At 52.1% G+C, this 20,992-nt stretch overlaps 9 protein-coding genes and 1 non-coding gene across 10 annotated transcripts; 4 read left to right on the forward strand and 6 right to left on the reverse strand.

Annotated features, from left to right (window-relative positions):
* Nucleotides 1-957: 957 nt before the first annotated feature.
* Nucleotides 958-2,870, reverse strand: BDV17DRAFT_296241 (uncharacterized protein; the record flags this gene model as incomplete). The annotated part of the gene is made up of 5 exons (XM_073763249.1): nucleotides 958-1,113; nucleotides 1,173-1,285; nucleotides 1,338-1,694; nucleotides 1,858-2,345; nucleotides 2,560-2,870. The coding sequence occupies 5 exons, from the start codon at nucleotides 2,868-2,870 to the stop codon at nucleotides 958-960; spliced, it is 1,425 nt and encodes a 474-aa protein (XP_073610363.1).
* A 285-nt stretch (nucleotides 2,871-3,155) lies between these two features.
* On the reverse strand, nucleotides 3,156-4,409 carry BDV17DRAFT_296242 (putative alcohol dehydrogenase; the record flags this gene model as incomplete). Its single annotated transcript, XM_073763250.1, has 3 exons — nucleotides 3,156-3,888; nucleotides 3,941-4,100; nucleotides 4,154-4,409. 3 exons carry the CDS (start codon nucleotides 4,407-4,409, stop codon nucleotides 3,156-3,158), a joined length of 1,149 nt encoding a protein of 382 aa, XP_073610364.1.
* Nucleotides 4,410-4,748: 339 nt separating this feature from the next.
* BDV17DRAFT_296243 (transketolase family protein) lies at nucleotides 4,749-6,936 on the forward strand (the record flags this gene model as incomplete). Its single annotated transcript, XM_073763251.1, has 3 exons — nucleotides 4,749-4,858; nucleotides 4,907-6,014; nucleotides 6,064-6,936. 3 exons carry the CDS (start codon nucleotides 4,749-4,751, stop codon nucleotides 6,934-6,936), a joined length of 2,091 nt encoding a protein of 696 aa, XP_073610365.1.
* A 901-nt stretch (nucleotides 6,937-7,837) lies between these two features.
* On the reverse strand, nucleotides 7,838-7,911 carry BDV17DRAFT_t143. Its single transcript has one exon. It is a non-coding gene; the product is annotated as a tRNA-Val (tRNA).
* Nucleotides 7,912-8,019: 108 nt separating this feature from the next.
* On the forward strand, nucleotides 8,020-9,030 carry BDV17DRAFT_276656 (uncharacterized protein). Its single transcript, XM_073759363.1, has one exon. It carries the CDS (start codon nucleotides 8,577-8,579, stop codon nucleotides 8,766-8,768), a length of 192 nt encoding a protein of 63 aa, XP_073610366.1. The 5' UTR covers nucleotides 8,020-8,576; the 3' UTR covers nucleotides 8,769-9,030.
* Nucleotides 8,914-9,370, forward strand: BDV17DRAFT_235126 (uncharacterized protein). Its single transcript, XM_073755859.1, has one exon. It carries the CDS (start codon nucleotides 9,060-9,062, stop codon nucleotides 9,291-9,293), a length of 234 nt encoding a protein of 77 aa, XP_073610367.1. The 5' UTR covers nucleotides 8,914-9,059; the 3' UTR covers nucleotides 9,294-9,370.
* Nucleotides 9,371-11,076: 1,706 nt separating this feature from the next.
* Nucleotides 11,077-12,490, forward strand: BDV17DRAFT_285323 (P1 family peptidase; the record flags this gene model as incomplete). Its single annotated transcript, XM_073760690.1, has 5 exons — nucleotides 11,077-11,164; nucleotides 11,223-11,407; nucleotides 11,467-11,950; nucleotides 12,025-12,104; nucleotides 12,170-12,490. 5 exons carry the CDS (start codon nucleotides 11,077-11,079, stop codon nucleotides 12,488-12,490), a joined length of 1,158 nt encoding a protein of 385 aa, XP_073610368.1.
* Nucleotides 12,491-12,761: 271 nt separating this feature from the next.
* Nucleotides 12,762-14,565, reverse strand: BDV17DRAFT_296245 (sugar porter family MFS transporter; the record flags this gene model as incomplete). The annotated part of the gene is made up of 6 exons (XM_073763252.1): nucleotides 12,762-12,993; nucleotides 13,056-13,983; nucleotides 14,041-14,194; nucleotides 14,248-14,328; nucleotides 14,377-14,485; nucleotides 14,537-14,565. 6 exons carry the CDS (start codon nucleotides 14,563-14,565, stop codon nucleotides 12,762-12,764), a joined length of 1,533 nt encoding a protein of 510 aa, XP_073610369.1.
* A 1,115-nt stretch (nucleotides 14,566-15,680) lies between these two features.
* BDV17DRAFT_235142 (uncharacterized protein) lies at nucleotides 15,681-16,789 on the reverse strand. The gene is made up of 2 exons (XM_073755860.1): nucleotides 16,564-16,789; nucleotides 15,681-16,508 (listed from the first exon to the last, which is right to left on the reverse strand). The coding sequence occupies exons 1-2, from the start codon at nucleotides 16,656-16,658 to the stop codon at nucleotides 15,938-15,940; spliced, it is 666 nt and encodes a 221-aa protein (XP_073610370.1). The 5' UTR covers nucleotides 16,659-16,789; the 3' UTR covers nucleotides 15,681-15,937.
* A 1,328-nt stretch (nucleotides 16,790-18,117) lies between these two features.
* Nucleotides 18,118-20,305, reverse strand: BDV17DRAFT_276665 (MFS transporter). The gene is made up of 2 exons (XM_073759364.1): nucleotides 19,392-20,305; nucleotides 18,118-19,341 (listed from the first exon to the last, which is right to left on the reverse strand). Exons 1-2 carry the CDS (start codon nucleotides 19,800-19,802, stop codon nucleotides 18,160-18,162), a joined length of 1,593 nt encoding a protein of 530 aa, XP_073610371.1. The 5' UTR covers nucleotides 19,803-20,305; the 3' UTR covers nucleotides 18,118-18,159.
* Nucleotides 20,306-20,992: the final 687 nt, after the last annotated feature.

A 20,992-nucleotide genomic window follows, 5' to 3' on the forward strand; every position in this document is an offset into this window, starting at 1 on the left:
CGTTGATAGTTATACTAGCAAGAGAAGCAGGTCTTGAGTTTATTCTGGTATTAAATTAAAATTATATGCCTATTTCTCTCTAACAGTCTGGATAGGAGCCGTGCCACGCTTTACCAGCAATATATTAGCTATTTCTTGTATATAAGATAGCCGGGGACCTGCACCATGCTAATCTAGAGAGAGAACCTATTGTACAAGTAATTCCTCTTTATTTTGAGTTAACTTATGTGGTACGCAGGCCTCTGAAGAGATGTATTAGTCATATCTTAGTCATACGGCCCGGACTTCTACTTGTTCGACGGGCGACTTCTTAGTTGAATGAACAACTTCCTCTTCAGAATCAATGAACCGCCTACGGCGTGTAATAACTTATAGGAGTTTGCGCGTGCTTTAAGTCGAAAAGTATTACCTTTTAGTCTCCTTCGGAGGGTAGGTTCAGGGATATAATAAGCACATGCTGCTGCTTGTATAGATAGAAATTGTTTATTTTTTAAATTAGAGATTGCAAGTAATATCTTCCCCTCCTGTTTAACAGAATCTTTAGGGGTTTAACACGTTTTTGGTGACATAATTAATAGTTGAATTAAAGGAGGATTTCAATCGCGGCCAAAACGCGTGATATGCGTCACTCGCTTACCGATTACGTTAGTTACTTAAGTTGTGAGCTTGGCTGAGTAATCCCAAAAATGAGACCCTCACCGCTGTCAATGGTTCCAAGTCACGGGATTTGACCCGGCTCGATTGGGAAGGCCCAAGCTGTCGCTAAATGCGGAAGTGATCTACAGTGGGGTTCTGTCCAGGCCACATGACCTGGCAGGTTCCCCCCTCACTCCTCCCAAACAGGAAGTCGCAACCGCAGCCGCACATCCCCCGCCAGAACATCAACCAACGCAGTCCGACACATCGACCAACCCCCACACTCCTTTTACAGTAGCAAAAACCACCCCAGACCCTCTCTCATGACCGTCTTATCTTTCCTCCCCGCAGTGCCATCCACTCTTCCACAATTTTCGCATAGGACCGCGGCCCATACACAGCCATCAGCTCCTTCCGCCACCAACCCCCTTCCCGGTACGGATCCAGTCCGAGGTCTCGCAGCAGCTGGTCGTTGTACTATACGCACTTAGCGACACTTCCTTTTATGGAAGAACTGAGTTGTCAAGCAAGCTTACCATGAGGGTCTCGATGTTCAATCCGATCCCGGTCAACCGACTCCACACCGCGTCGTTTGCAACACTCTCATACATGGCCTCACAATCTGCAACAGGTCCATCTTCAATGTCGTCTAGTCTGCCTGTCAAAAAGGCTGTTATCCAGAGTACTTGCACTTCCGCTACAACAGACACCGCCCGCCCCGATGTATACAGCCCGTAGAACTGCAAACGAGCGATCACCCTCTGCGACAAGTGATGGTGAGGTAAGGCAGCGGAAGAGCCGATACGTGTTTTGAATACGCGGCATTTCATTTTTAAATAAACTGGGATCTAAATCGTAACGCAATCTGAAATCAACGCTCTGCCCCAGCGGCTCCCATGCACGGCTCGCGTTGGACTCTGAAAGACACGGCAGACCGAGCTGAGCGCCCAACTCTGGCGGATCGAAAAGGATAGGATAGGAAGACTTCCAGCCGATTGCATGTACAGCCAGATCGGCTTCGATAACGGTTCCGTCGGCGAGATGGAAGGTTGTGTCCTCTAATTTCGTTGAGATATGTGCCATACTTGACCAATAAATGTGAACGTTGGGACTCCGGATCGTCTCTTAGAGATCTTGGTGATTGGCAATCTCACCAGGCACGGTGCATTCAACGACACTGTCAAGTTAGCTTTGAAGAGTGATAGCATGGGGTCGACGCACCTTGCCGCTGGACGGAGCTTTCCAGGTTTGGATGCGAGCCGTGTTTTGCAAAGTCTGCAATATCTGCGTCGACTCCCTTCCACAGTTGGCGTATCAGTGCCCGCCCAAGAGGGTTTCTGTGAAGTAGCCTTCGGCCCCAGGACCCTTCGAGCCGAGGAATTGAGCATCCGGACGGCCACACTACTCGCTTCGGGATTTTATTGACACATGTGCCCATTGTCTCGATGATGCGTCTGCGGGTGCAGACGGCCTGGTCGCTAGGGACCGTCTTCGTGCCCAGCTGCGCGGTAGGTCGCGTCATCATCTCCGGGCCATGCCCCTCTTCGCGGATGATCCAGTGAACCTGCATCGGGTCGGTTGGTCGCGTTTCTAGGTTGAGAGATTCGCTATTGTGATGAAGCAAGCCAAAAAGATGAATGAAATCGAATGCCGACTTTGCTCCGCCGTACACCACGACTAATCTCGGCGCAGGCAAAGGCTCCTTCTCTCTAAGAGGTTGTTTTCACGGAATTGGCCAGTATCCTAACATCTCGCGGCGAGTAACCTGTATCGATCAGCGACAATATATATACCTTGTGGAAAGATACCACCAACCTCCAATTCAACCGAATCCGCCGCGTCAAGTCCCCTTTCTCACTCCAAACATGCAAATACCGATTAATCTTTCACCCCGGAATGAAGCACTTCCCGTCCTCTCAACACCCAGCCGGATCGTCCGGTACAGCCTCCTTGAGCGAGATATCACTAAACTCGTATTGCCCATATGAATTCTGGCTGAGTAGATTCGGGTAAAGTCGTTCCTCCGCCCACGTCCCTCCAATATCCGACGCGAAATCGATAATCAGTACATCGCCGACTAGATCATTCTCATCCTTGCTGCTGTCACTTTCGCTATTATCCTTGTCCTTGGTGGTGGTGGTGGTGGTGTTGTTGTAAGGCTCCGTAACCTGCAAATACGTCTTTGCAGCGACAAGCCCGTAAAACCCGGCGCCGACAACGACGATCTGTGGCATGTCCAATATTTTAATGAGTCGCTAGAAATACCCAAAAATGCGGGCCCCAAATCTAAGGCTTGGTGCTAAGGAGGTGGAGATATAAGTAAGTCGAAGTGATGGGGAACAATCAACGCTAGGGCCAGTGTTACGATTGTTCTCAACACAAAGACACCACTTTGCCCTGCCGCCGTTGACGACCGGGCGTGTGTATGATTTCATTCTAATTGCGATCATAGGGTTACTCATATTGTGTAGCATGTTCATAATTCATTCATATGTATCTATTTACAGATCTGTCGTGGTTCAGGCTGACCCGTTTCCATTCGTAGTAGCAGTGGCAGTGTTAGAAACAGCCACGCCCAGATCCGTCGTCGCATCAACATCATCAACAATCGTAACCTTGATACTCGGCGTCCCACGATCAGCACACAACTCCAGCGCCTCGTTCGCCCGTTCCAGTGGGAACGTATGGCTGATAAGTGGCTTGAGGTCTAAGATCCCAGCAGCCAGGATTGTGATAGCCGGCGGCCAGGTATCGCGGTATCGATTGATGAACTTCAGATCGATCTCCGCGAGACTCAAGTGCATGAAGGGGAGGTTATGGATGACTTCCTTGCCCACGCCGACAACGACAACCACGCCCCCGCGCCGCGCCGTGAATGCTGCTGTGACGATACTGCTCTCGATGCCCGTGCACTCAAGGACTCGGTCGGGCGCGTTGTACTCGGCTTCGCCGAAGAGGGACCGGATGGCCTTTGCGTTGCCCTGTGCGTCGAGGGAGGTGTTGATCGCGTATGTTGTGACGGAGGGGAGGAAGCGCTTTGCGAAGTCGAGACGGTTGCTGTCAATGTCTGTGATTACGACGGGGTGTGCGCCCGATGCGCGTGCTGCTGAGGCTGCGATGAGACCAATGGGACCGGCGCCGCAGATGACGACGCCCCGGCCGAGCGAGAGTTGAGCGACTTGGATACCGCGCATTACGACGCTGAGTGGTTCGAGGAGGGCACCGTCGAGGTAGGAGAGGTTATCGGGAAGTCTGCAACTGGTTAGAGTCGTCGCCTTGGATTGTAGGGCTGGGCATGGAATACTTGTGTAGCCACTTTGCAGGGTGGACTTTGTAGCGCTGCGCCGTCCCAGCGTAGGGATAGACACCGGCAAACGCGACATCCTCGCACAGATTGTACCGGCCGTCGTCGCAGAGGAAGCAGTTTTCGCAGGGGACGCCGGGCTCGACGGCGACGCGGTCGCCTATGTAACTCCATTAACATAGCGCTCATTTTCTCTGTCCTCGAGAGTCCCACCTGGCTTCAGATTCGTAACGCCCTCCCCAGCCTGGAGAACAACGCCCGCCGCCTCATGACCGATGATGCAGTCGCCGTGGAACACAAGCTCACCGATGCGACCGGTCTTCCAAAAGTGCAAGTCCGACCCGCAAATCCCCGTCGCTTTGATCTGGAGAAGCACTTGGCCCTTGCCGGGTGAGTGTATCGGTGCTTCAACGAGCTTGATCTTGTGGTCTGCCGTGATTTGGAGGGATGGGTTTGGAAGTAATGACATGGCGACGGGGGAAATGTGAGGGCGTAGGTGAGAGTAAGAGATTATTACTGAGTCGGGCAGAAACAGACGAGGCGGCACGACAGCAGATATAAAGACGGTCTCGGAGGAAGGCACGATAAAGCAGAGACGAGGAAAGGCAAGTCAAGCCTCCGGAGGAAATCCGATGCTTGACTCGTGGACGTGCAGCGAGTTGTGCGCCAATATTTCCCCATTCGGTGTGCAGTGCCTCTGGTTACCGGATTGAGTAAATCTGCCTCCATCGCCGGTTATAAAAGTACGTCTCCGCGCTGTTTGCGTCTTAGGCTTCGCATCGTTTCTCTTGCACATTACTCGATAATCATGACGATTCCATTGGTGAACGGCTCCAGCAGTGAGCATGACACCGTCCTCAAGACTTTCCGGCTCCTCATTGCCGACCTTTGTCAACAATTTGGTGGTGGACACCCAGGGTATGTTGCAGAACACAACGAGCGACTGTACGTGAGCTGACGAAACAGCGGTGCAATTGGTATGGCAGCGATCGGAGTCGCTCTCTGGCGATACGTTATGCGATACGCACCGCATACCCCGGACTTCTTCAACCGCGACCGCTTCGTGCTGTCCAACGGGCACACCTGTCTCTTCCAATACACCTTCCTCCACCTAACTGGCTACAAAGCCATGACATTTGACCAGCTCAAGTCATACCACTCTGACCGCGTCGATGCGCTTTGTCCGGGGCACCCGGAGATTGAGCACGAAGGTATTGAAGTCACGACAGGTCCGCTTGGCCAAGGCGTCGCCAACGCAGTCGGTTTGGCGATGGCGACAAAGAACTTGGCGGCCACGTATAATCGCCCCGGGTACGACATGGTGAATAATCACACATGGTGCATGATTGGCGATGCCTGTTTGCAGGAGGGTGTTGCTCTTGAGGCTATCTCGTTGGCTGGCCACTGGAAGCTGAATAACCTGACCATTATGTACGACAACAACCAGATTACCTGCGACGGCTCTGTCGACCTGACAAACACGGAAGACATAAATGCGAAGATGCGCGCCTGCGGATGGGACGTCATCGACATTGAGGATGGCTGCTACGATATCGAGAGTATCGTTCAGGCGCTGTCCAAGGCTCGAGCCTCTACAGAGAAGCCCACCTTCATCAACGTGCGCACAGTCATCGGTCTAGACAGCAAAGTTGCAGGGCAAGCTGCTGCCCACGGCGCGGCCTTTGGCGTTGAGGATGTCGCAAACATGAAGCGCAAGCTCGGCTTCAACCCAGAGGAACACTTCCACATTGGCGATGCGGCGCGTGCCTTCTTTGCTGACCTTCCTGCTCGGGGCGAGGGCTTCGTCAAGGAGTGGAAGGATCTCGTTCAGCGCTACACCGAAGCACACCCTGAACTAGGCGACGAATTCCAGCGTCGTGTGCGTGGTGAGCTTCCAGCAGACTGGCCGGAGCGCATTCCCAAAGAGTTCCCCGACAAGGCGACAGCCACGCGTGCTTCCTCTGGCCTTGTCTTTAACCCGCTTGCACAGTCGATCAACTCGTTTATGGTCGGAACTGCTGATTTGTCGCCCTCAGTCAACATGATCTGGAAGGGCAAGGTTGACTTCCAACACGTACGTCCGATACTCACCCGTTGACTATCTCACGAACTAACAGCCGCAGCCTGACCTCAGAACAACCTGCGGAATCAACGGCGATTACTCCGGACGGTATATCCACTACGGTGTTCGTGAACACGCCATGGCCGCCATCTCCAACGGTCTCGCTGCGTTCAACCCCAACACATTCATCCCCATCACATCCTCCTTCTTCATGTTCTACCTATACGCCGCTCCCGCCGTACGAATGGGCGCCCTCCAAGGCCTCCAGGTCATCCACGCTGCAACCCACGACTCCATCGGCATGGGCGAGGACGGCCCAACGCACCAACCGATCGAACTCGCCTCCCTATACCGCGCCATGCCAAACCTGCTCTTCATCCGGCCCGGCGACAGCGAGGAAACGGCCGGCGCCTGGATCGCCGCCATCAACGCAAAGAATTCCTCCACCATCATCTCCACATCCCGCCACGCCCTCCCTCAACTAAAACAGACTCGCCGCGACGGCGTCCTAAAGGGCGCTTACGTCCTCGAGGAGAACCCCTCGGCCGAGGTAACGCTTCTCGGCGTCGGCGCGGAACTCTCCTTTGCGCTGGACGTCGCCGCTCAACTTAAAGAGAAACTAGGCATTGCTGCCCGTGTCGTCAGTTTTCCCTGCCAAAGGCTCTTCGAGCAGCAGTCGACTGAGTATAAGCGGGGCGTGCTGCAGCGGCATAAGGGGATTCCGGCTGTTGTGATCGAGCCGTATGCGCCGAATGGGTGGGAGAGGTATGCGGATGCGGGTATCAGTGTCAGGAGGTTCGGGCACAGTCTTCCGGGTAAGGCGGCGTATAAGTTCTTTGGCTTTGAGACGGGGGTTATGACGGATAAGATTGGGGCTTATCTTGAGAGGGTGAAGGGTGATGAGGCGCTGAGGGGGGAGTTTGTTGATTTGTGATTGTTGCTTGGTAGTGCATCATATAATGAAAGAATCCTTCTGCTCCATTGTACAGAACAATAGGGTCACAACGAACAGGTCATGATTCTTGCTTCATCTCATCTCTTTTGACCACAGTGTTTAATGAATGGTCTTTGCTTCTTTGGGCTCGGTCCTTGACAAACAGTATCAACGCTGCAGGTCAAGGAACTCGGCTGCCTCAATACCCAAGCATTCAACTTGTCACAAATCATGTCTTCGGTCCTAGGACCCAGCAAAGACTCACTACCCTAGAGCTTACCCTTAAAATAAGGCTCGGGTACTTTAACGGTGGTCAGCTTCTTGTTCGCCCATGAACCGTCCGCCTGAGAAAGGCCCTAGCCGGGCAAGAGGCATGACACTACAGCAGCTGTTGGGCTACCGGTAGTGGGAAGTATATGTGAAACAGAGGACCGAGACTTAGGGTAGGATAGACATCTACATAAAACAGCCCATCATGACCCCAATCATGACTCCTGGAAAGGGTTCGTTCGCGGCCCCGGACAAGGTCGGCATGTTGCTTTCAGTCCGCGCCGCTACAAGCAAAGATATTACGTGGGCATTGTTCCAGGCTATCGTCAAACTGACTACAAGTATAACTTGATACCAGTAAGGTGCATATTTGACTGGAGCCGGGCTCGATCCGGCGGTCTCCTAGGTATAAACAAGGCGTAGCCTGGATAACCTGATGAACAGAGAAAATAGGGCAACACCAGAGGGGCCGGGCAAACGGGAAGCCATCCATACTCGGCGACTCGCCACTTTGCTGACCCACCCGCGCGCCAGACTTGATCCACCACCATACCAAAAAAAAAAAAAAAGAAAAAAAAAAAAAAAAAAATTGGACCAGCCCTCTTATTCAACGAATCTAGAGGGCAAAAATTGACCAGTGCCGGGCTCGATCCGGCGACCTTATCGGTGTTAACGATACGTGATAACCAACTACACCAACCAGCCAATTGTTGAAATGAGCTTAAGGATTTGCGCTGATGAGTTAAGATAGCTGGCTCCGAGGGTCCTGCAGTCACGGACTTCAATTCATGGGCATCTGTATATTTGGTACGTATTTAGAGCACCTAGCATGTGTCAGACTCTATGATATTCACCTTGGGCCACGGGCTCTGGTGAGATCTCTGTGCTGAATAACAAAACCAGAGGACGCTTGACATGTCTCCAGGTGTATAGATATATAAACATCAGCAGAAATATATACAGTGGAGGGTGGTATGCATCCCTTCCGTACCGGTCAACAAAAACCACCAAGAAAAGAACGAGTCGGATAGTATGGCAAGTATATAGATAGCCTTAAAAGCAGTCAGGTACAGATCCACACCTTTGAAATCTATATGGCACAGGAACTAGCAACTAAGTAGTGGTCAACATAGGTATGACGAAATCTCACCACTGCATTCTGGCATATGCAAACGCCCTGAACATTCGATAACATGAAACCATAGAGTCAAGGCTCGAATTGCAGTGTACTAGCCTGTCCTTAATACCACCAGGCCATAAGAGTCGGGAGTTCTCAGTTCAGGTGGAATTCGTACGAGACTTTTTGATCAAGGACAAAGGTCTTGTCGATCTGTGTCCTGATCTTGCTTTTGAGTTCGAGAGTCCATGTCATGAGACGCTTAAACAGTGTTGTTCTTCATAACATGGATGCGGTGACCGTTGGGAAGCTTCCAGTGACCAACACTCAGCCGCATGACGAGATATCAAGGAGGCGATTTCCTTTGCTAGAGTGTGCAGTCGAGAATGTTTTCTATCACGCGAACGCTGCCGCAAGTGCTACTCCGCAAGACGATTTTCTATGAGCGTTTTCTGTTCCAGAGTGGGTTCGCCTAAACAACATTCTCGCGAAGCGTGAGTGGTATCGATACGGCTTCAATGAAAGCCTCTTCTATATTTTTGCGACCAAGGGTCACCCGGAGCTACTCCGAACGAGAAGGAAAATAGATTCTAACGTCCATGTTTATGGGGAGGTATACCAGTATCCACTGTTTGCAGCTTTGGCCAACACAAACATTGACACCGTCGCTGCTATTTTGAATCTTGACTCGAGTATCTGTAACGGAGTGGATATTACAGGAGATTTCAAAGAAAGAATGGACATAAAGGACTATGTAAAGCGGACGCCATCATCATGGGTGGCCCAGGAGTGTCGGGTGGGGTTTGCCACATTGATGAACAGTACCAGGTCGGTCCAACGCCACTTTCAAGGGCGTGTGAAAGAGGCCACGGTGAGATTTCTTATCAACGAAGGTGTCGAGATCAACTCCATGGGCTGTGACAAACTAACAACACTTGCTTGGGCCTGCGCCAAAACCATGGACCTTTAGTCCGATTTCTCACATAACGTGGCGCGGAGATAGATACTAGGGGACGCTGACGGCAACACACCCCTTTATTATGCATGTGCGGATGGCCACGACATGATAGTGAGACTTCTTGTCGAGAAAGGGGGCAGCAGTCAATCGCAGCGATATGGCTGGCTCTACTCCTTTAATTTGCTCGTCAAATGACCTGCATGAATTGGTGGTTCATAATCTGATCGGCAGCAGAGCGGATATGAATGCCAGATATAATAATAGGCACCTCGAAAGGGTATACACTGACAAACCTCTCGCCTGACTTGCATCGCACTACATCGCACAAATAACGTCAGGTCTCTCATCGAGGCGGGAGCAGAGGTCAATGCAAACGATAACAGAGGCGTAACACCTCTCCATATTGCTCTGCTTGACGGCCATGTCGCTGTTGCAAAGCTACTCATTGAAAAGGGCGCGGACGTCAATGCTCGAGACAGATATAACGACACACCTCTGGCAATATCCTCGCACCGAGGTCATGAGGCCATAGTCATGTCGCTGATTGAAAGAGGAGCGAACGTCCATACTCGAGGGGAGAATGATTGGACACCATTGATGTCGGCTGCGTACAAGGGACAGGAGAACGTGGTGAAGATGCTTCTTCGGAAGGGAGCCGATATCAATGTTAAATATGAAGATGGCTATCCGCTACTGAATTTAGCTGTGACAAACGAACTCGAATCCGTGGCAAAGTGACTTATTGAGAACGGGGCCGAATTTGATACTAGAGATAAAAACGGGTGGAGACCACTGAGAGAAGCTGCTCGGTTGGGACATGAGTCCATAGTAGAGCTGCTGATAGAAAACAAAGCTGACATGAATGCCAAAGAGCCGGATGGGTCAACACCAACCTTTGCGGCAGTGCGTGGCAAGCGTGGGTCCGTCCTGGAATTTGGTGAAGTCGGTGGTTATAATACCAGCCCTCCGGATCTATACGACATTGCGATCGGAGCAAATCACTTCTCACGCGGCGTACTTAGAGCCCCCGGTTTTGGAAAACTAGTAACCATTGCGGGATGAAATCAGAGGCGGTACATCCGATACTGGTCTAAATCCGCCTTCAGAAATAGCACCATTGTTGGCTGGCAATGTACAAGTCTCGACTCTATAGGCATCGCTACACTTTTTCCGATTGAACGGCAGAGGGAGCAAGAATATGTCTCACAATTGAGCTCCCTACAAAGACCTTTTCTGATACGCCGTCACCGGGTACAGCGCTCAAGATTGGGCTTTGAGTCTGAAACCCCAGGATGCAGGGCAGGAACTTGCCAGCGGATACAGTCCAAGTCATATCTCCAGCAGCTCTTGGATGAGCTGTCGGACTGAGTACTTTGTACAGCAAAGCCCTCAGCTTAGCTCCACTGATCAATCAGCGAGACAATAGTACTGTGTATACATGCAATTCTTGGCATTTAGTGGAAATGGTGAGATGATCTCACCCGCATGTTCGCCACAACCTGGTGAGAAGAATGTGACTGATTGAGGCAGTCTCTACGAGATTCCCACAGCAAGCGACGACATGGTCCCTCTGGGATCGGAGAGTATGTAAATAATTGGTAGTGATACATAAAGCGGATTACTTCATTCTTAAACCAGTTCAGCCGCAGGGAGGGAGGGGGTTAGGGTTTGGAGTAACGGACCAGGCTCCCGTCAATCGTCTGACTTACAACCTCCAACTACCCGCCTCCAACCTTCGTGTCGAACATCTTGCTTCCTTCGCCAATCTGATTGTAATCCAGCTGCCATCAACATCATGTCTCCGCGCCCCCGAATTCGCGATCTCGGCTACAAACCCGGCCGCTTCGTACCGGGCCCCAAGAACTCCCTTCTCGACGTTCCTGGTAACCAAAACACCTCCATTCTGCTATCAGAAAGGTACACCTCACTAACAAACCCCAGGCGTAACCGTCGGCCAAGTAACAATCCACAAAGACCCCTCCATCCACACCGGCCTGACAATGATCTTCCCGCGCGGGGTCAAAGAAACGCGTGGCATGCCCTGCTACGCCGCTACGCACGATCTCAATGGGATGGGCGAGTTGACGGGGTCGCATGCGATGCGCGAGTGGGGATTTACGAATGGAGTATATACCCCAGTATTTCGCTTTCGCTTGGCGTTTGGACGAGACTGACACTTCCACAGCCCATCGCACTCACAAACACCGTCAGCGTCGGAAAAGTCTACGACGGGATTTTTCTCTGGGAGCTCGAACAGGCCGCGGAATCAGGAGAAGACGACATCATCGCTGGGCGGAGGATGAATATCCCCGTTGTCGGGGAGACATACGACGGGCTTTTGAACGACATTAGCGCATCTGTAATTGACAAAGAGGTCGTCTATCAAGCAATCAACGCCTCGCAAACTCAAAGCGAGATTCTAGAGGGAAACCATGGAGGCGGAACCGCGATGCGCTTCCATGGGTACAAGGGAGGCACCGGGACGAGTTCTAGGATTGTACCGGGGGATAAGTGGGATTATACGCTCGGTGTCCTTGTGCAGGCGAATCATGGGCAGAAGCCGGATTTGAGGATTGGGAATGTTCCTGTTGGTGAGCTTTTGAGTAGGGAGGACGGTCTAGCTGGAGGGGGTGGAAGCTTGCCGGCTGCGGGTAGGGCGGCGGAGGGGAGTAAGAAACCCACGGTGCTTAACCCACATGATCGGCCTCATGGATACTGATATTCTTGCTCTTACATATCATAGTTCTCCTCATCACCGACGCCCCCCTGCTCCCACACCAACTTCGACGCATCGCCCAGCACGCCACGATGGGAATCACCCAGGTATGTCCAACCATGCTCGCTACATAGACTCCTAAATCAAGCCCTAACTTCATCGCAACATCTAGGTCGGCGGCCACAGCGCAGGCCGCAACTTCTCCGGCGAGATATTCCTCGCTTTGTCAACGGGGACCTCACCAAACGAACTCGCCTCTGCATCTAGCGGCTTCGACTACTTGCCTCCGCTTGAGACACAAAAGGTGGAAACGCTGAAGAACGAGACGATTGACTCGCTTCTCTATGCGGCATCTGAGGTCACCGAGGAGGCGATTTTGAATGCACTGTGTAAGGCTGAGACACTGAAGGGGTATAAGGGGAGGGTTACGGAGGGGTTGCCTGTTGGGCGGGTTGAGGAGCTACTGGATAAGTATATGGTCAAGTTGAATTAGGAAGCTTGACTGGCTATTCGATAACCTATCTTGCTGTTTGTAGGATGGAATTAGGGCCAGGCGATTGAGCACTTTCTGCTACGATCACAGATCGTTCTGGATGGACAGGGCTGTGTCTTGCACGGATATTACTCGCTACCCCTTCGCCAATTAAGTATTTGTGACTGTGTAAGACTTGCAGCCAACAGGAGACTGTTCCTTCTTGGTCACTCTTCTCCTCGCGCCTGAGTATTACTTTCCACCGGAATGAAGCCCTCCTAGAGGCTCATCCTTACTGCCTCTCAACCCGCTCGGTAGCCGACATCTCAATCTCGTCCTTCCCCGTCTCAACATCCTGAGTGATCTTTTGCTCGTGAAGCATAGCAGCCCCCTTCTGAACATGGCTATCTCCACCAAAGAGCGTATCCATTTCCTCGAGTGGGACCTTCTTCGTCTCCGGAATGAGGAACCATACAAACGCCGCGAGGAAGACGTTGCAGGTCATGAAGAAGAAGAAAGATTTCCTACAGTACCCAGTCAGCCTCTTTCTAACATCAGTGGAACTTCAAGACAGCGCGCAACTTACAACCCCTCATTCTCATAAAACGTCGGAAAAAACTGCTGAAAGATCGTATTCGCAACACCCTGCATCTGGGAACACATGCCAACAGCCTGAGCACGCACATTCATCGGAAACACCTCAGCCGTATAGATCCACACAGTCGCGCCCCAAGACGGCTTATAGAAGAACGCAAACAGGAACATCAGAAACACAATCGCAATACCAACCGGCTGGGTCTTTGCGCCCTCCGGTGTCTCGGGCGTCTCGAGTCCAACGAGAGCCGTGATCAGCATACAAACGGCCATACCGACCGCACCGACAATGAGCAGGAATTTCCGACCGAAGCGGTCGACTGTCCAAGTTGCGTTGAGCGTAAACAGGATCCCGAATGTTGCGTTCAGCGCGTTGATCAGGTTGATTGTGTCCCCGTCCGTCCAGATCTTCTGGTAGATCGTCGAGGAGTAAGAGTTGAATGTCCCCTGGCCCGTGAGTTGCTGCCCGATATTCATGACGAAGGTAAGGAGGAGTCGCTTGCGGACACTCGCGTCCTTGAGGAGCGTCATGTACGCTCTTTTCCCGCTATGCTGAGCCTCCTTTTCGTATTGTATAGCCTCGCGAATCGACGCGAGCTCGTTGTCAATCTCCTGGTTTGTGTCGCGGACTTGTTGGAGGACTTTGCGCGCCCCCTCGACGTCGTTCTTGCGTTGGATGAGCCAGCGGGGGGACTCCGGCATGAAGGGAAGTTGGGAGATGATTATTATGGGGAGGAGGAGCTGGAAGATTACGACCATTTTCCAGTCCCATTCGCCTAGCTTGTCTCGGTTTTTGCCTGCCGCGTAGTTTACCCAGTATGCGACGAAGGAACCCACTGAGTAGAACATTTGCCAGAAGGCCATGACAAGACCGCGGATGTAGGAGGGGGTTACTTCACCGATGTAGATTGGGCCGGCAGCTGAACAGTCTAAATGTTAGAAATGTCGGGTGCAGGTAGTGGGTAACAAATGCCTACCGATAGCGAGAGCCTGACCGGCACCGATGATAACACGGCCAGCCATGAATGAAGGGACCGGATTGCTCGGAGGAGGGAAGCATTGCATGAAGGTCGCAACCACCGTGATGAAGCAGCCAATACCCATGGCCCAGCGTCGGCCTGCCCAGTCAGCCTGTAATAGTGAGTTAAATGCAAACTGGAACTGTATACACCGAGGGGTCGTACAAGAGGACCCGCGAAAAACCACCCTGTAATGATACCACCGACAGTATAAACGGTGTTCATCAACCCCAGCATATGGCTATTCTATTAAAGGGTCAGTAAAATAGTCGGAAGTAATTCGGGAAAGCATACGGGACTTTCAAAGTAAGCATGCCAATTGTCGGAGTTCTGCACGGAGTTGAAGACAGAAGCATCGTAGCCCATCAACACCATGCACCCAGCTGCTACCAGGCAGATGTACCTATGTATGTCACTACGAGGGTGTCAACTCCGATAACAAACTTTGACTCACCAGTTGTAGATTCTAGTCTTGTGAACCATCGTATAGTTTGGTTTTGGTCCCGAGTGTAAAAGGTGGATTGTGGATGGAGTTCTACGAAGAATGCCCGCTTTTATCTGGAAGCCGAAGACTACCCTATCTCGAGAACATGTGATATCTACTGCAATCGATCCTCTGCCCAGAGACGGAGTTTTGAAGTCCTCCGCACAATATCCCACTCGATTGGAGGACTCGCGAGCAACAACTACCGCCAATAACGAGAGAGGAGAGTCGAAGGTCGCAAGTATCAGCCTGAAGAAAGAGGCAAGTTCGTTCACACTCTCAGAAGAGCCTCGATAAGAGCTGGCGTTCCAGAGGATGAGGAGAACATCGAGCCCATCCTGAAAGAACCGTTCCGCTTTACCCACCGGCCCCAGACCCGGCTGAATAGGCTAAATGTCATCAAATCCTGTGGAAGAACTAAGACCATCAAACCTCCAAGTGAGGCCTGGGGAAGCTTTCTGCCTTGGCTTCTTGCACCCAACCGTGATCATTGGTGCTCGGTCTGAGCGAAGCCATGAGCGCTCGGATAAAGACAGTCCAAGAGTCTTGGCCGGTGCTGTCATTTGAACCATCTTCCCGATCCAACCAGGAGGACTTAAGCGTTGAGTATATGCTTGCGCCGTATTAGGCCTTTTTTGGAGGAACCACTATAGGGTTTGTTGCCTTGGCTGCTAGATACTGCGGGCACTGTAGCTCATAGGATATAAATTATTTCCTACAGCTTACATAGGCGATGCTTACTCTTAGCCCCTATGAGATATTGTTCTTTTGTATAGTATATAAATTCTTAGCTACTATTATACTTTCGCCTGATTCCTCAAATTGCACGAAACTTTACCTTCATTCCTGAAATGACACAGCTTTGGCTTTTGCTTAAAGCTGTATTGCTGATGAGGATTCACCGACAATTACAAAACTCCCCGAGGCTCTCAAGCTGCCACGCAGTTATGCTGGCTAGTATAGGCAGGTCTTATATGGGTAGGCCACGCGAGCAGCTTTTATAAAGACAGATTATACAGACAGTTCCCATAAGGCAGGCAATACAGGCCCAATGTTTGCTTCTAATAATACAGAACATTATACCTCACTTCTTATAGTAAGAGATCTGAAAAATGAAAAACAGTGTTGTCTCAGCAATTGAATAAACTTTCGTGTCACTTGAGGAATTGGGCGCTTTTACTACAGCGCCGACTCCACTGCTGTTTTATCAACTTTGTTACCTATATGACGTATATGAGATTGGATTTGATAATGATGCGAAAGAAAATTCCCCACGTCCAGGCTCCAAGGCATCAGGGGAGGGAGGCTAGGTTCCTGCAGTGGGAATGGAAAGTACCGGCCCAGTCCAATGCAGCACACATATGCCGCAGATCACAGAGCGAGGGCTACAGCCAGAACACCAACAGCACCGAGGACGCTAGCGAACACCGAAGGACTGACCATCCCAGCGGCATCCTCATCATCGTCGTCGTTAGAGTTCCCCGAGTCAGAATCAGAGTCATTGTCATCACCACCACTGCTTGGCGCATCCGTCACCTTCGGGACCTCTACATCCCAAGCGGTCTCAAGGTAATCCTTCACATCGGGCGGAAGGTCGGTAGCCCAGGCCGGGAATTTACCCTCGGCGACCTCGCTTTGGAGGGAGGAGAGGGAGGTTGGGTTCATGATCTCCGAGATCACGGATGGCGGAACGGCAGAAATGACCTGGGACACAATGTCACTCGGAACACCGCCAAGAGTGCCCAGGGAGTCGGAGTCATCCTCCTCTTCGTCGACAGAGTTAGAGCTAGAGCTAGACATGGACGAGCTGGAGCTGGAGCTCAGGCTGTCATCGGAGGAACCGCCGAAGTCGTTGGTGGTCTCGATATCGGTGGGGTTGTCCTCCATGAATTCCTCCAGGGTTGGAACGTCATCGGGGACATTGGTTGCGTTGGGAAGGTCACTAAAAGGCTCAAGTTAGTTAACCCCCGGCAGTCGGCGATGGTGTGGACTCTTACGTGGTAGATTCCAGGGCGTCCATGGCATCATCCAACCAATCCTGGGCCAAAGCTCCGGAGGCAAGCGCGAAGAGGGCAAGATACTTGAGGTGCATCTTGAGATATGTCAACGATCTCAGTAAGTGTGTCCAAAAGAGCGTGATAGTCCGAGTCAAAGAGCGAACGGAAGTTGGGTGGACGATGCTGAAACCTCCTGGTCTCCGCTAGGGCTCAGCCTCACATATATACACCCAATGCCAAGGTGGCGACATCCCCCCTTTTCAGATTGACTTCGCCAGCGAGCCCTATACGAGAGACCAAACTCTCAACAAAGACCTGGTGGATCCTCCGCCGAAACAAACTTCAACCTAGCGTGGGAGGTGCCAAGTCAGAACCTCTCATTCAGATCTCGTATTCAGCCTCACCACTAAGATCACTTCGGGGTAGGATTGACATCTGCAGCTCGTATAAATGTGGACTCTTGCTGCTTCTAACTTGAACAACGGTCTGGGAGGCGCCGGAAAGGGGCAGGCCCTGCAAGCGAGTGTCCTAGTGGATTGTCTTTATCCTTCTTGCGTTGTGGCATTTCAAGCAACTCTTTAGTGCTACGTTATCAAGACGAGATATGACTGGTCACCCAATCTTCAGACAGTGACCTCCAGAGACCCAGGCGCGGCTTTACCCCTGGAGCGATACGATCTGTGGGCCAAGCCTCTCCCGCCCTCAGCCTCTTCGCCGAGGAGGGCTCGACGGCATCGACGGAGTGTCAGGGACGCCGTTCAAGACTTCGCCAAGTCGCTGCCGAACAATTTGTGTCACCAGTCTGGCCAATAGTGGATCATAGGATTCTGGGTACCCCTGAATCAGAATAGGTGGCTTGGAAACTCCCAGGGCCAGGACGCGGTGTGGTATCGAGCCAAAGAGGGTCCGACCCGGAAACTGGGTTCAAGCCCTACATCATAGTTCGTACCCTTTAACTTGTAACGGAAGTATCCTGCGCTGGCAGGTGAAGTTTCCTCCAAAGCCACATCGTGTAGAGCTTGGAAGTATACTCCTAGCTTTGTGATCTACAATTCAGTTTAACCGAATCCAAAGATCGCTACAGGCAGCCGAGCGGGTGAGCTCAGTAGCAATAGCTTACTGTGTACCTACTCTCGAGTACCGGGGGCTCCAGCTCCAACCAGCAGCATTGCAAAAATTCCTATATATGATGAAAGGAACTGGGGGCCTCCCGGGGCCTCGTATTCTGTCCCGTCTTTGCCCGTGCTTTATTCACCGCGTACTGCGCTCGGCGGTCTCCTTAAAGCCCATGGTAGCACCCAATGGCAGGTGTCCTCTGTAGCACTGTTTCATCCTGTTTTCACTGATGATCCGTTCTCTTCCTTCCGACCCCGGTCTCCCCTTCAGTCGTTTCAAGCTCCAGCCAGCCAGTCACCCATTAATATGTATAGATTAAGCATAAGTCGTGCATAATCTATGCATTATTGACAAACAACCCGAGCAGCTGGCGTGTTGTGTTACAGCAAGAGAAATTGATCCACGATGTGTTCAGATAGTCATGGCATACATCGTAAATATTAATCTAAGTCTAGGTACGTATTCAGCAAGACCAACCGTCTACCCCTCCAGGTCGACCGTAAACTTCTCGCGAATGCTCTTTCCATACCTCGTCAGCAACATGGCAATGGGCACAAATGCCAATGCCAGGAACCCAAGTAGGGAATTTCCCCAGCCAAGTCCCAGGGCCTCAAACATAGGAGGCCCAGCAAGCGGTAGCAGGGCACCCATTAAAGACCTGGACGCCGTCAAAGCAGCATTCGCGGAGGCCGCGTAGGCCGGGTAACAGTCGATTGCGTAGATCTGGACCGGCATCCAAACGCCCATACACCCGATTCCGAACGGGGCCATGCCAATGATTGGAACTATCCAGTGCGCCTTTTTATCTGTTGACCAGCCGTACCAGAAGAAACTGATTGGCAGGATACATGCCCAGAAGACGAGGAGAGGGAGCCGCATCTCAGGCTCCGTCTTGCCCCCATTCCGCGCAGCCAGCTTCATCACCACCTTGTCGCTCGTCATGGCGCTGATCCCCAAGCCGATAATAAAGCCAACGCCTATGCCAATGTAAGCGAGGCCTGTAAGGCCAGGAGAAAAGCCGTACTGCTCCTCAAATACCGACGGAATGGTAGTGAAGAAGAGATACAGCAGACTGTAGATAAGCGCAATGTACGTCGCCAGAAATATAACAATCGGAGATCTGAACAAGAGCACGATCGGTCGTTTCATCCCCAATTTCAGTACCCTCCCGACCGAAACACCGTGCCTCTCGAGATCATAAGCACTGCGCAAATCACTACGACCGAGTTCCTTCGTCAGCTTCGCTGTCTTCCGTCGTATGAGCACCGCTGCGTAGGTCTCCCTGCTGAAGATCTCCATACTAACGGACAAGGCGCCGCCAGCGATCAGCAAGACCCAGAACACCCAGCGCCATCCAAGCGATTCGCCAATGAAACCACCCGCCACGGGGCCAATGGAAGGTCCTACAAGCGGGCCCAGACTCCAAAGAGAGGTCGCCAATCCGCGCTGGTGAACGGGAAAGAGGTCGGCAATGACACCAGCGCCCAGAGTGATACATCCAGACCCGCCAATTCCAGCGAGGAACCGCATCACAATGAGGCCCGCCATGTTAGGGGCAAGAGCACATCCAATCTGCCAGATGACGAAGAACCAGTTGGCGCAACTGAGGATGATTCTCCGACCGTAGATTTCACTTAGTGGGGCAAGGATCAGGGGACCGAACTATGAGGGGTTATTTAGCATGCACACAAAGCAGCGAAGGTGGAACGTACGACATATCCCAGCAGATAGATGCTGACACTCAGGGAGAGAAGAGGCTGGTTTGTAATTTCAAAGTCGTCCGCCAATGACCTGAGCGCCGGCGAGAAGATGGTCGACCCCAAGGGTGAGATGAGCGTAACCAAGCTCACGAGTACGAGAAATGTCCATTTCCGCGACGCTGCAAAGTTCTGCGGATTTTCCGGGTCATCCTGTCCGTCCCAGCCGACAATGCCTCGATCGAGGTCTGTTTCAGGAAATACTGGTCGTATTGAAGGTTGTTTCTCGGCGGTTTCGATGGCAGATGGCCTGGCAGATGGCCCCTTTTCCAGGTCGACAGCCGAGTCCTGCGGAGGAGTCTTCTGAGCGCGATCGATCGAGGAGGAGACCGCTCGGCTAAGGCTTGGGCTCCGGCTGGGCGTCATGACTGCTTGCTTTTACTGGGGTCCCAGATGGAAATGGGCTGCCTAGTCGCTGCGACGCTGTTCAGGTTGAGCTGCTACAGCGCCGACCTCGACGATGGGCAGGCGCGATGGGAATTCAGTCCGTGGGAGACAAGCCGAGGAAGGAGAGCACTCTGCAACTAATATTGACAGACACGAGAGAAGAGAACGAACAAAGATGTGGGCAGCGAGGTCCCTAATATGAGCCGACACCCCTCAGGCTCGGGGTGAACTAGCCGGACGCCATTGCGGAATGACCGCTGTTTCTCCATATCCTTTTCGCACTGTGGAGAGCGATCAACGCTGGATAGTCGTGACCAATGCTTGTTTCAGCCAAGAATAGTGGGCTATTCTGTCAATTTCGGGGCGTGCCGCCCGTCGGGTTCTCAGCTCTCATGGAGATAATATGGAGCCAACGCGGAGAGACTGATGCCTCCGAGCCCTATAGGTTATAGCAGGAAGTCACGGCATGAACGTGGACAAAGTACGGACGAGCTCAGCCTGGTGACGGGCCAGACTAACAAAAGCCATGATTATCATCCCCTCTTTCTGTCGCTCTCTGCATCACGCCAGTGCCGCAGCCCCTATCTCCACCAATAGTGCTGGTCAATCAGCCTAGTTTCCAATGCGGGCTCTTTTCGCTCCGTTCTGCGACTCCAATTGGAGCTGCCGTATGTCTAGCCTGGAGCTGAACTGTCAATACTGATCGCCTATGACTCTCCCCCCTGCAAGAACAGTGATTTGTCTCGTCGCCGACCTTTGCACCTTTGCGTCGCAATGTAACATCGACAGGGGTGTCAACGCCATCAGACGTCATATGGACCGCGTGCGGCTTGCTTGCTTCTTTCTAGAAACTCCCGACGCGTGGCGGGACTCTTGTGCAACCGGCCGGCTGACTCTTCGTTACAGCCTTACCTGAATAGCCAACCAGAATCCCAATGCGCCAATAATGATGCCGATCGTGGGATTGAGATTGTGCTTATCTGCATCTCTCCGGAAACCCCACAGCATACCGACTGGGCTGGAACCTGGAATAGGCTTGGTGAAGCATCGATTGATCCTCTCATCAGTCTGAAACCATAAACATCAAAGCGACACGCTCACTGTCGTACCCCGGCCCTACTGCTTGCCGCCTAGTGTCCACGGATAGCTTGCGGCCCTCAATGCGAGCG

The sequence above is a fragment of the Aspergillus undulatus genome, assembly GCF_047715775.1.
Source record: "Aspergillus undulatus strain CBS 261.88 unplaced genomic scaffold BDV17scaffold_87, whole genome shotgun sequence".
NCBI lineage: Eukaryota > Fungi > Ascomycota > Eurotiomycetes > Eurotiales > Aspergillaceae > Aspergillus > Aspergillus undulatus.

Excerpts from the sequence above, each read along its gene's own strand:
- BDV17DRAFT_276665 (XM_073759364.1), bottom strand. The coding sequence starts at position 19,802 with ATGACGCCCAGCCGGAGCCCAAGCCTTAGCCGAGCGGTCTCCTCCTCG. Across the intron at positions 19,342-19,391 it reads TCTATCTGCTGGGATATGTC|TTCGGTCCCCTGATCCTTGC; the intron begins GTACGTTCCACC and ends AACCCCTCATAG.
- BDV17DRAFT_235126 (XM_073755859.1), top strand. The coding sequence starts at position 9,060 with ATGGACATAAAGGACTATGTAAAGCGGACGCCATCATCATGGGTGGCC.
- BDV17DRAFT_235142 (XM_073755860.1), bottom strand. The coding sequence starts at position 16,658 with ATGCACCTCAAGTATCTTGCCCTCTTCGCGCTTGCCTCCGGAGCTTTG. Across the intron at positions 16,509-16,563 it reads GACGCCCTGGAATCTACCAC|TGACCTTCCCAACGCAACCA; the intron begins GTAAGAGTCCAC and ends TGAGCCTTTTAG.
- BDV17DRAFT_276656 (XM_073759363.1), top strand. The coding sequence starts at position 8,577 with ATGAGACGCTTAAACAGTGTTGTTCTTCATAACATGGATGCGGTGACC.